At 58.4% G+C, this 12767-nt stretch overlaps 1 protein-coding gene across 1 annotated transcript; it reads left to right on the top strand.

Moving 5' to 3' along the window:
- Positions 1-1830: 1830 nt before the first annotated feature.
- Positions 1831-5009, top strand: SMIM26 (small integral membrane protein 26). The gene is made up of 2 exons (XM_064164074.1): positions 1831-2029; positions 4359-5009. The coding sequence occupies exons 1-2, from the start codon at positions 1912-1914 to the stop codon at positions 4538-4540; spliced, it is 300 nt and encodes a 99-aa protein (XP_064020144.1). The 5' UTR covers positions 1831-1911; the 3' UTR covers positions 4541-5009.
- Positions 5010-12767: the final 7758 nt, after the last annotated feature.

Raw genomic sequence — 12767 nt, 5'->3', positions numbered from 1 at the left:
TGATGGTTTGGGGGTTACCCCGCCCCCCCACACTTTTGAATTTGCCCCAGCTAACTCAGACGGACCCTGGGAATATAGATGAAGCAATTTATTTACAGCTAGCAGAATTTACAAGCAGCTATTTACAATATATACAGTTATATACAATTATATACAGAAATATACAAAGGATAAACAATACAGAAGCACAACTCCCCTCCCAGAAACCTGAGTCCCCAGGAGGGACTCTCAAACCACCCCAACACCTCCCCCCGGCCCTCTTAACCTTACCCCAGTTCTCAGGAAGAAGAGAGGTGCAGCCAAGAGGTTAGGGAGCAAGGTTAGCAGGAGCAGGGTTAATGAGATGTGACCAGGTCTAAGGCAAAAGCAAGAGTGAAAAACAAAATGGAGAATGTTTACTTCTTCTTCCCAGAGCTCTCAGCGTGACTGTGAGAGAAGTTGGCATCAATTGTTTTTCATTTCACTGCCCGTTATCTAGTTCTTGTACCAAAACATTCCAGCTTGCTTCAAACTAGCACAGGGGGGCAGGACACAGAGTCTGTGCTTCGGGATGCCCGCACCTTAGCGCAGTGCTGCCCGCACCTTAGCGCAGTGCTGCCTGTGTGTCGCCGTGCGGCGGGGACTGAGCAGAGGCAGCTCCGCTCTCTCCCAGAACCGCGGGGGCTGAAAGAGACCTCTGAAGATCTGGTCCAGCCCCACCTGCTAGCCCAGGGTCGCCCGGAGTCAGCCACACAGGGACGTGTCCGGGTGGCTTTGCAGTGCCTCCGGAGAAGGCTCCACACGTTCTGTGGGCAGCCCGGGCTAGGGCTCTGCCACCCTCAGCGGAGTTCATTTACATGGAACCTCCTGGGTTCCAGTTTTGTGCCCGCTGCTTTTTGTCCTGCTGCTACAAAACCACTGAGGAGAGCAGCCCTGCCCTCACCATCTGCGCTGCAGCTCTGGATCAGCACCAGTGAGACTCCCCCTCAGTCTCCCCCGGGCTCCTCAGCCCCAGCTCTCCCAGTCTCTCCTCTAAGCTAGGCATTTCGGCCCCCTTGGCATCTCAATAACTCTCTGGGGGTGTCTGCAGTAGCTCTGTCTCTGCCGCTGAGGAGTCTACAGCGAGAAGAAGGGCGACGAGGCTGGTGAGAGGCCTTGAGCACAGCCCTATGAGGAGAGGCTGAGGGAGCTGGGGTTGGTTAGCCTGGAGAAGAGGAGGCTCAGGGCAGACCTTATTGCTGTCTACAACTACCTGAGGGGAGGTTGTGGCCAGGAGGAGGTTGCTCTCTTCTCTCAGGTGGCCAGCACCAGAACAAGAGGACACAGCCTCAGGCTGTGCCAGGGGAGATTTAGGCTGGAGGTGAGGAGAAAGTTCCTCACTGAGAGAGTCATTGGACACTGGAATGGGCTGCCCGGGGAGGTGGTGGAGTCGCCGTCCCTGGAGCTGTTCAAGGCAGGACTGGACGTGGCACTTGGTGCCATGGTCTGGCCTTGAGCTCTGTGGTCAAGGGTTGGACTTGATGATCTGTGAGGTCTCTTCCAACCCTGATGATACTGTGATACTGTGAGATACAATACTCCAGCTCTGGCCTCCCCAGGGCAGAGCAACGGCGGAGGAGAAGCTCCTGCCAGCTGCCGGCCGCGTTCTTCCTCATGCGGCCCGGGCTGCCGCTGCCGCTCCTCTCCTGCCCAGGCGGCACCCTGCAGTGCTGCCCGTGAAGCCGCTGCCGCTGCCCTTCCTGTCCTGCCCAGGCGGCACCCTGCAGTGCTGCCCGTGAAGCCACTGCCGCTGCCCTTCCTGTCCTGCCCAGGCGGCACCCTGCAGTGCTGCCCGTGAAGGCGCTGCCGCACGCAGGCGCGCAGTGAGCGCCGCCGCCGCCGCCCGAGCCGCGGCCGGAGCCGAGCAGGGAGCGCGGGCGGCGCCGGGAGGCCATGCGGGCGCTGCGGTGGAAGGCGCGGGCGGCGCTGCTGTACTCGCTGGGCGGCTGGACGACGCTGGGCGCCCTGATGTACTACAGCTCCAAGGACGGCGACGCTGGCGGCGGCTCCGGTAGGGCTGAGCGGGCCGCGGGGCCGGGCACCCCGCCCGCGGTCAGGTCGGCAGGGCGCAGCTGTGGCGGCCATGGGTGACGCGGTAGAGGCGGGCCCGAGGGCGGGCGGCGAGAGCGGCGCCCGGGGCCCGAGGCTTGGAGTGCTGTGGCCAGCCGGGGGGGCCTCAGCACATGAGAGAGGTGAACCTGCTGGAAGGGGTCCGTAGGAGGGCCGCAAAGCTGAGCCGAGGGCTGCAGCACCTCTGCTGTGGAGGCAGGCTGAGAGAACTGGAGCTGCTCGGCCTGCAGAAGAAAAGGCTTTGAAGAGACCTTGCAGTTGCGTTTCAGTATCTGAAGGGGGCCTGCAGGAAGGCGGGGGAAGGGCTGCTTAGAAGCGCTTGTAGTGGTGGGACGAGGGGCAGCTAGAGTGGGGGGATTTAGGTTGGACGTGAGGAAGAAGTTCTTTACAGTGAGGGTGGTGAAATACAGGCTCAGGCTGCCCGGGGAGGCCCTGTCCCTGGAGACATTCAGGATGAGACTCGATGTGGCCCTGAGCATCCTGATCTAGTTGGAGGTGTCCCTGCTCACTGCAGGGGGCTGGACAAGTTGCCTTGTGAGGGTCGCTTCCAACCCAGTGCAATCCACGAATGTGGGACCTGTTCTCTAAGTGCCACGGCTGGTTGCTAACCGTGCACCTCGGCACCACATCTGTGTGTCTGTTAAACATCTCCACACTTCGGAAACCCTTTCAGTCAAGAATTCCCTTCCAAAGTCCGAGCTGAACCTCTCCTGACACAATTTGAGGCCCTTTCCTTTCATCCTATCTGGGGAAAAGCCCAGCACCCAGCTGACTCCAGCCTCTTTTCAGGGAGGTGCAGACAGCCTCCTTTTCTTTGGACTCAACAACGCCAGTTCCCTCCGTGGCTCCTCACCAGACCTTCTCCAGACTCTTCACCAGCTTCCTTGTCCTCCTCTGGACCTGCTCCAGCACCTTTGTTGTAGAGAGGGCCCCAACACTGAAGCCAGTGCTCAAGGTGTGGCCTCATCAGTGCTGAGTGCAGGGGAACAATCCCTTTCCTGGTCCTGCTGGCCACGCTGTTCCTGATAGAGGCCAGGATGCTGGTGGCCTTCTTGGCCTCCTGGACACACTGATTCATCTTCAGCCAGCCCCTGCTTAACCCCACAGGCCTTTCTCTGCTTGGCAGCTGTCCAGCCACTCTGCCCCAAGCCTGGAGCATTGCGTGGCATCGTTGTGACCCAAATGCAGGACCTGGGACTTGGCCTTGTTCAGTCTCATAGAGTTTGCTGTGGCCTATTGATCCAACCTGTCCTATCCTCAAGCAAATGAACACTGGCTCCCAGCTCAGTGTCATCTGCAAACCTACTGAGGGTGCTCTCAGTTCTCTTGTCCAGATCACTGATAAGCCATGCTGACTGCACTGGCCTGGCCTGGCCTGGCAGCCTGCCTGCCACCTGTTCTTAGAGCTGTGGCATGATGTGAGTGAGGGCTGCAGGTGGGAGAGATGAGTTGGCACAGCACCCTGTGTGGGCTCTGCTCTCTTGGTGTGGTCCCAGCAGCCTCACATGTTGCCATCAAGAAAGATAAATCCTGTGTGACTGGGAAGAGCTGTGCTTTGTCTCTGGTGACAGGCACAGGACTGAGACCCTTTCCAGCTTGGTGCTTTTGTTAGCACCGTGGGAAGCATTCAAAGCTCAGAGCTACACTTGGAGAGGTTTAGACTTGACACAAGGAAATGTTTCTCTACCAAGAGGGTTGTCAGACACTGCAGCAGGCTTGTTAGAGAGGCGATCGCTGTGCCAAGCCTGGAGCTGCTCAGTGCCCTCAATAACATGCTTTAAGTTAGCTCAGGCAGTGGGACGAGGTGCTTGTCCTATCTCCCTTCCAGCTGAAATAGTCTCTTCCCTCTCTGTCTCCCATTTCTTTCCTGTCTCTATCCCTCTCCACCCTCCCTCTCCCCTTCCTCCCTTCCCTCTTCCTCCCTCTCTTCCCCCCTCATTCCATCCTCTTGGCTCGCTCTGTTCATCTTGCTCTTCCTCAGCAGCCTCCTACTTAAGCATAATAACCCAGAGCTAGCAGTGAAGTGGATACCTTGGGAGCTACTCCTTGCTGCTGCTGTCCTAGTAGCAGCAGTCCAGTAAGTGCAGCAACTGAACTTGCTGTGGTCAGTCACTTCTGTCTTCACCAGATCTTTGCTGTCTATTTCTCAGAATTTAAGGAAAAACAGAAAGAAGACCTAATGCCTCTGGCTGCTGTTTTGCCATGATGAGTAGATAAAAGGCTTTTATTGCTCTCTCCTCACCCCTCTCTTTGCCCTTTTTGTTCCTTAGAGAATGAAAGTGACCCTCAAGCAAAGCAAGCACCCCGGACAGAAGTGTTCACTAGAGACACCTTAGGATTTCACGTGACAACTGTAATAACATACAAAGAAACTCATCCTCCTCTGACTCGACTGCTCAGGCGTCTGGTGTCCTTCTTTGATCCTACTGATGATCCTCCTTCTGACAACTGAGTGCTCCAGGAGCTCATCAGGACCTTGTGCCAGAGTGGCTGCTCCAAGGAGGTGGTGCTGGCATGTGGCACCAGCCCACTGGTGGAAAGCTTCCTTTTGGCATTGCTGAAAGAGCAGCTTCATCTCTGGCCTTGCAGAACTTCCACACCTCCTCTGCTTGGGCCACTGCTGTTCTTTGGACGTGCAGTCAAACTGCCACACGTGAGCTGGGTTTGAGCTGGTGTTGATGGAGCTGTGCGCTGCCTGGTGTCTCCTGTCCAACAGGGCGACCCTAGTGGCTGTGGTGGGTTGTTATGAAGTCGATTTTCCAGCTGGCATGAGTCAGGATGTACCAGAAGAGCTCCTCCACTGGCCAGCTCTGAAACAGCTAGGTGCAGACTGATTAAAAGCCGGGGAAGGGAGGTAGTTTAACCTCCTGGGTATGAGAGCTGCTGATTGTCCTTCAAATAAAAGCTTACCAGAGATGAAATGCAAGTGCAGAGGTCTTGCTGTAAGCTGAAACCTTCACTTGGCTGCTGCCTGCCCTCCACCAGGCCCTTGTGTGTATGGGGGTTTCCATGAACCCTTTCTGTGTGCTACCTCCCCTGGTGCATGACTGCAGCCCAGCTGCTGGGCTACAGTAACCTTTTATTCTGGAGCGTTCTCCCTAGTCCTGCTGGACACTGCCTCTTTCCACAGCAGAGTGTTCTGTGGGTGTTTCTGCCAGCCTGCATTGCCATGGGCATCCCTTGCAGCCACCACTTCCAGTTCTGGGAGGCTGCCTCCAGCCCCTGCTTTCTACATGTGCCTCAGTCCCCAGTGACACAGTCTGCCTGGAGGAAGCTGACCTGAGGTCCTGCACAAACATGTTTCCATAGGGATTTCCCTCCTGCTCCTGCTCCTGCTTCTGTAGGGGCTGCCTGTAGTCACTGTAGCCTTTTCTAGGACCCTACCCCAGCCTTGGTCTCTGTAAGGTCACCTCACAGTCCCTGCAGATGCCACCTTGCTGTGCAGAAAGCTTTCTCCAGCCCTTCTGCCCATGCAGCTCAGCACCTATAGGAATAGGAGCTTTTGTACCATGAGCCCTCTCAGCACCTACACACCCAGTTCCTCTGGCCCCTGCAGCCAGCACCTCCTTCTCCAGAAGGCTCCTCCTAGGCATTAATTTTTGTGTGTATTCCCCCTCCCCGTGGCCCTATAGCCATTTCTACAGAGGATGCCCCTGTGGTCACCTGCGTTGGCACCTTTCTGTAGGTGACCCTGTAGGTACTGACTCCCTTCAGAGGAAGGCAGCCCCTCCACACACACACAACATTTCACACAGTGGTAGAAGTTGGGTGAGACCTCTGAAGAGGTCCAACCCCACCCTGCTGGAGCAGCATTACCCAGGAGTCACACAGGATCATGGCCAGGTGGGTCTGGAATGCTTCCAGAGATGGGCAGCCTGGTCCAGTGCTCTGTCACTTTCAGCCCCTTGTTTCCTGATGTTTACATGGAACCTTCTGTATTCCAGTTTGTGTCCATTGCCCCTTGTCCTGTCACTGGGCACCACTGGAAGGAGTCCAGCCCCATCCTCCCACATCCACCCTTTAGTTATTGGTGAGCATTAATTAGATTCTCCCTCAGTCTCCTTGAGCTCTCAGCCTCTCCTTGTAAGGTAGGTGCTCCAGTGCCCTCACCACCTTAGTGGCTGGACTTCCTCCAGTAGATCCCTGTCTCACTGGAACTGGGGAGCCCAGAACTGGAGGCAGCACTCTGGGTGTGGCCTCACCAGGACAGAACTGAGTGGGAGGAGAACTTCCCTCCACCTGCTGGCTACACTCTTTAATGCACCCCAGAATACCGTTGGAGCTCTTGACCACGAGGGCACATTGCTGGCTCACGGCAAACTTGTCCACCAACATTCCCAGGTCATTTTCCCCAGAGCTGCTTTTCCAGCAGGCCAACCCTCACCTGTCCTGGTGCAGGGGCTTATATTCCCCCCAGGGTGCAGGACACTGCACTTGCCTTTGTTAAACCAGATGAGGTTGCCCTCTGCCCAGCTCTCCAGCCTGTCCAGCTCTATCTTCCTACAGGCGCAGCCGCTGCAGGCAGCACCCCTCTCTGCTGTGCCAGACACACTGCACCACTCTGGCAGTGCTCCTAAACCCCACTGTCTGCCTGCCTCAGAGCCCAGGGCTCATACTGGAACTGTCTGGCAAAGTGAAGAGTTGCCTCTCTTTGCAGTGCTCCAGTGAGGACTTGCTCTGACACACTGCAGAAAGTTAAAGCAACTAAATGGTTTAGTTGTTCAAAGGGACAGCAGGCTGGGGACTGCCAGCGCTAGAGGCACTGGCTGCAAGATGTGCTCAGCATTAGTAAGTCCTGGGTAACATCTGACACAGTTGGAGATTCAAACCTTTGCAGCAGGTCTGATAGAAGTGCAACAGAAGTTCATCTGTGTGTTGAAGGTGCAGTTCTCACCAAGAAAGGTGTCCCAGTCTTGAGAGGAGGCAAAGGAGCACAGCCCTTCGGCCATTCTGTCTTCTCCCTTGGTGTCTCAGTTCTAATAATCAATTTCCCAGAGACTCAAATGTAGTTGACAGAACCAATAACAATTTATAGGATGCCCTTCCCTCTTCCCCCCCAGAAGAAAAGGAATTAGATGGAGAGAGAGAAAAGGGATGCAGGCCCCAATAAATCACCTCACTGCGATTTGGAAGTGAAAAGAAGTTTAACAATAAACAAAAAGTCTACGAGGCAGGGAAGGTACAACAAGATACAAACCATGTCAATACACAGCCAGATGTGATGGCAATGGGCTTTGTACCCTGGCGCTGATGATGGCCACGCGGTGGAACAACAAGCAGCAGGAAACAGCAGTGGTGATGCAGGCAGGCAGAGAGAACAGGGAGTCCCCCTGCTGTTAGGGATCTTTGGACAGGAAGGGGGTAGGGCCAAACCACCATCACCTGTTAGTGTTCAGACCCACACCTGGGGAGGGGTCAGGGCCACCTAGGGTCAGGTTCAAGATGACTCCCCCCAAGAGGGTTAACCCGGCACACTTGGGCTCCTGCTGCTGCAGCTGCTGGTGGTGCTTGTGCTGCTGCTGCTGCTGCTGCTGCCTCCCCCACTGCACTCCTCCCTCCACTGGCCCTGAAACTGGTGCCAAAGGCAGTGTGCCAAGAGGTGTCCCCCTCCTGGGTTTTATACCACACCCAGGCTGCTCCTGCCTTCTAGGTGATGTTGAGGCATGATTTAGAAGGAGAGTTGAGTATAGTCACAGATGTTTAACATGGACTTTTCTCTCTCGTTAGCCTACTGGGGGCTGTTAATTCAATACTGAAACTGGAGTGAATCAGGCAAAGGTCTTCACTCAGGACCTGCTTTGGGTTTGGGCTGTAAGGCGGCCACAGAACTGGCCTGAGCTCTGTCCCTGCTGGCTGTTGCGGTGCCCTCTGCCCTGGCCGTGCCTCCCTGCGCAGCGGCAGGGGGTGGCAGTGCAGCAGTTTGTCTCTTCCCTTTGCAGGGGCTGGCGGCTGGGTGCTGCCTGCACAGAGCCCGGGGAGCTGGTGGCTGCTTCTGCTGCGGAACCACTTCAGGCTTTGATACCGACAGGATGGGTGGACTTTGCCCATCGAGATGTTGAGCTCTGTCTGCTCCTGACTCTGCTGAGCTGTTCTTCACCTGCTGGAGAAGCTGATCTCCTTACCCAGTGCTTTCCCGGGCAGGGTGCAGCTTGCAGCGGTGCATTTGCCTGTCTGCAGCCTGCTCTGCTTCTGAAACCACTGAAACCTGCAGGCGCAGGGCTCGGCATGAGAGAGCCTGACCAGGGGCAAGGGTGGGAGTCATCTGCTGCCGTCTGCAGGGACAGCACTGATGGGAACAGGGAGCTCCTTAGCTGGAAGGAGCTTAATTAGGAACTGCAAACGGCCATGTAGAGATTTGGGCAGCTGAGCTGGCAGCTTTTGGTCAAACACCAGGTCTGCTTTGTAGGGTGGGTTGTGTTTTACACATCACAGAATGGCTGACAGGGAGCTCAGAGGTCGAGCAGGGAGGCCACGGGCAGGGAGGCCTCTCAACTAGACTCGGCTGCTCAAGGCCTTGCCCAAGGTGGCCTTGAACACCCCCAGGGAGGAGGCATCCACAGCCTGCAGGCAAGCCCTGGGGGTGCTGGTGGAGAGCAGCCTGCAGGCAAGCCCTGGGGGTGCTGGTGGAGAGCAGCTGCAGGCAAGCCCTGGGGGTGCTGGTGGAGAGCAGCTGCAGGCAAGCCCTGGGGGTGCTGGTGGAGAGCAGCTGCAGGCCTGGGCTGGCCGAGCTGCAGCAGGGGTGCGCAGGCAGCCCCAGCTCTGCCGCGGGCCCGGGTGGGCTCTGCCCCGGGTCTGCTCTCCTGTCCCAGCCTGGGCACTCCCCTCTTTGTCCCTGCTGGTGTCACAATGCCGGTGGGCGTCCGGGGGCTCTGTTGCTATAGCAGCCGGGGCGCAGTGCAGCCGCCAGAGCGTCGGTGAGGCGAAGAGCTGGTGGCTGCTGCTGGCTGCTGTGGCTGTTCGTGGCTGCTGCTGGCTGTTGTGGCTGTCCGTGGCTGTTCGTGGCTGTTCGTGGCTATTCGTGGCTGTTCGTGGCTGCTGCTGGCTATCCGTGGCTGCTGCTGGCTGTCCGTGGCTGCTGCTGGCTGTTGTGGCTATCCGTGGCTGCTGCTGGCTGTCCGTGGCTGCTGCTGGCTGTCCGTGGCTGTCCGTGGCTGCTGCTGGCTGTCCGTGGCTGCTGCTGGCTGTCCGTGGCTGCTGCTGGCTGTCCGTGGCTGCTGCTGGCTGTCCGTGGCTGCTGCTGGCTATCCGTGGCTGCTGCTGGCTATCCGTGGCTGCTGCTGGCTGTCCGTGGCTGTTGTGGCTATCCGTGGCTGCTGCTGGCTGCCCGTGGCTGTCCGTGGCCGTTGTGGCTGTCCGTGGCTGTCCGTGGCCGTTGTGGCTGTCCGTGGCTGCTGCTGGCTGTCCGTGGCTGTCCGTGGCTGCTGCTGGCTGTCCGTGACTGTTGTGGCTGTCCGTCGCTGTCCGTCGCTGTCCGTGGCTGCTGCTGGCTGTCCGTGGCTGTCCGTCGCTGTCCGTGGCCGTTGTGGCTGTCCGTGGCTGTCCGTGGCTGCTGCTGGCTGTCCGTGGCTGTCCGTCGCTGTCCGTGGCCGTTGTCGCTGTCCATCGCTGTCCGTGGCTGCTGCTGGCTGTCCGTGGCCGTTGTCGCTGTCCATCGCTGTCCGTGGCTGCTGTGGCTGTCGGTGGATCCCGGTGCTGGCCCCGGTGCTGAGGTGACGCTGGCTGTGTCCCCTCCCTGGCCGAAGCACAGGGCTGGCTGTGGGTGCCTCAGGAGGGGGGGCTGGCAGCGGGGCTGAGCAGGGAGGTTGGGGGGCTGGCAGCCCCTGTGCCACGCAGCACTGCTGGGCACACTCCCTGCACGGAGCTGCTGTCTGGGGGAGGCTGGAGGGAGGAGGCTGCCCCTGGAAGCAAGTGGAGGCTCTTGTGCTGGGGCAGAGGCAGCCGCAGCTGCAGCACTCGCCATGGTGGGGACCCCCGGGGAGCTGCAGCCCCTTCCCTACTCCCTGCCCCCGCGGCTGGGCAGGCAGCAAACTTTGCTCCCTGCGTCAGCAACTGCCTCTGGGTCTCCTTTCTTGCCGCGGGATGCTGCTGTGTCTGCGTGCAGGCTGTTGGCTCAAGGGGAAGGGCACAGAGGCTGCCTGCCTGCCTCACTGCTGCTGCTCTCCTCCTCCTCACCTTGCGCCTTGCTTTGGGGTGCTTTGGCCTTCAGCTGTCCCCTGCCTTGCCCCGCACAACAACCCAAGTTGTGTTGCAAGGGAGGGAGCAGAGGATTACTTCTCTGTCTGGAAAATGCTGTCCAGGCTGAGGATGCAGACTGCAGCAGGTGCCCAGGCAGAAGCAGCTGCAAAGCTCCCCCAGCCCAGCTCTCCTTCCCTTGTGTTTCCAGCCAGAGGAGGTTTTCTGAGCAGCAGCAGCAGCAGCAGCAATGGCTGCGTCTATCTGGGGAAACCCAGCGGCTGGGCTGCTCCAGGAGGCTGCAGGGAGCTCAGGACAGGCTGTGCAGCCTTGCCTCTGACCGAGGGGTGGCAAACAACTCGGCGCAGCCAAAGCTTCCTGGGCACAGCAGCAGTCCAGCAGCTGTGGAGTGTTCCCTGCCCTGGCAGCCAGCAAAGGGGGTGTGTGCTGGGGGATGGGGCATGGGGCTGGAGCTGGCCCAGGTCAGGTTGTAGGCTGCACTGCTGCTTCTGCTTCTGGTCAGTTCCCTTCCCAGCTCAGAGTTGGCTGTCTCCGAGCTGAGTGTTTCTCTCCTTGCAGAGACTGCAGCCCGTTGTGGCAGTGGGGCAGGCACACACAGAGTTGTTTGCCCAAGAAGGTTTGGAGGATGGAGACTAAAGCAGCTTGCTTTGCACTGGGGTTTGCAGATCTGTCAGGGTCCTGGCTGGGGAAGGCAGCTGGTCAGGGTGTGACTGTCAAGCAGCCTGTGCTGGACACTGGAGTGCTGCTGCAGAGTCTGGAGGTGGCTCAGAGAGGGTGAGAGGAGGTTTTTAGGGCTGCTGGCAGTGCCCCTTGTTCCAGCTTGGGTGTGCAGGTGACTGTGGCTCTGTGGGGCCTCTCAGCAGAGCAGAGGTCACTGTCGATAGGGTTCACTGAAGAAGAGAGGTGAGGAGCAGGCTGGGGAGTGCAGAAGTGAGCCTGAACCTGGTTAGGGCAGATGGAGCTGTTAAGCCATGCTGCCTGCAGGCTGAGGAAGCTGGAGCAGACCTGCTGTTGGGAGGTGGGGTAGAGCCTGAAGCAGCTCTGCTTTCACATCTGCTGCACTTCTTTCTGAGCTTGTTCCTTGAGTGGTGTCCTGCTTTTCTTTCTGCTGTGACAGCCTCTGTAATGCCTGCAGGGAGCCTGGAGCTTGGGTGTTAGTGAAGATGAGGGCCCTCATTCTCCATGGGCTCTGTGGTGATTTGGTGCCTGGCAGGAGTCATCTCTGCTGGATCCTTTGTGCCCCTGAAGCCAAGCCAAGCAGCCGTGAGACACTCTGGCTCTTAGGCAGGGTGTGGAGCTGTGTGCTCCCTGAGTCAGAAGCAGCAGCAGGGCAGCCCAGGTGTCCTGCCCTTAGGAAGGGTGCCCCAGCCTGGAGCCATGGCTGGAGCCTGTGGGTTTGCTGTGGGTGGCTTCTCAAAGTTGTGCTGCTGCTCCTTCCAGGTGAGCTGAACCATGGCCTCTGAGCAGAGCCATCGCTCCGTGAGGCTCTCCCAAAGGCGTGAGGGACTCCAGGGCACAGTGGGAGCCCCATGGCAGCTGAAGCCAGGCAGAGAGGCCAAGGAGCCTGTGACTGTAAGTAGCTCAAGGAGGCGGTCAAGGAGGAGGCCGGGAGCAGGCTGCACAGAGAGGTTGTGGAGTCTCCTTCTCTGGAGAGATTCCAAAGCCACCTGGGCATTGTGATCCTGGGCAAACTGCTGTGGATGATCCTGGTTTTGCAAGGGGCTTGGACTGGGTGATCCCCAGAGGTCCCTTGCAAGCCTCGCCATGCTGGGGTATCCAGTGTGGAGCACAGCTGCAGCCCTGCAAACAGCAGTGGGGGCAGGGCAATTCTTCCCTGCTACCCACAAATGTCCCTTTGCTGCCTGCAGCTCCCCTGGCTGGAGATGCCCTGGTGCTGGGGGTGTGTCAAGGAGACATCTCTGTCTGCTTCTGCAGAGGGGTCTGGGAGATCAGGCCAGAGAGCAAAGTGCTAATGAAAGAGAGAAGTCGGCCTTAGAGCCTTCCTCTGCTCCTCAGCCCTGGCACAAGGCTGCTTTTCTGCTCTCCCCTGCCCCCCTCAGCAGTGCCATCTGCACAGTGTCCTGCTGGGCAGCGCTGGGCAAGGGCAGAGCTGGGGGATCTCTGAGCACTCTTGCCCTGCCCTCATCAGAGCTCCCTGGCTCTGCCCAGCAACACTAAAGAGGGAACAAATGCCCCAAGAGCAGCAATGCCCAGGCCTGCCCCATCAAATCAGGCAGAGGCTCATGGGACAGAGCCCCTGGTTAGAGCTTGTGCCTTCTGCTGTGGCTCCTGAGCGCTCTGGTGTGAAATCCTGCAGCAGGTAGCTCAAGGGCTTGCAGGGCTGCCCAGGAGCTGTGAGCACAAATTCTTCCTGAGTGGCACTTGAACAAGAGGAACCTTCCTGAGCAGAGGAGTTTGTGTGGCTGATGCTGGTGCTGTGTGTTTAGCTGACTGCCTCCTCCTGCCTGCAGGAGATGTCCGAGGGG

The sequence above is a fragment of the Pogoniulus pusillus genome, chromosome 25, assembly GCF_015220805.1.
Source record: "Pogoniulus pusillus isolate bPogPus1 chromosome 25, bPogPus1.pri, whole genome shotgun sequence".
NCBI classification, from domain to species: domain Eukaryota; kingdom Metazoa; phylum Chordata; class Aves; order Piciformes; family Lybiidae; genus Pogoniulus; species Pogoniulus pusillus.
This window is presented reverse-complemented; position numbering and strand designations above follow the sequence as displayed.

Excerpts from the sequence above, each read along its gene's own strand:
- SMIM26 (XM_064164074.1), top strand. The coding sequence starts at position 1,912 with ATGCGGGCGCTGCGGTGGAAGGCGCGGGCGGCGCTGCTGTACTCGCTG. Across the intron at positions 2,030-4,358 it reads CGACGCTGGCGGCGGCTCCG|AGAATGAAAGTGACCCTCAA; the intron begins GTAGGGCTGAGC and ends TTTGTTCCTTAG.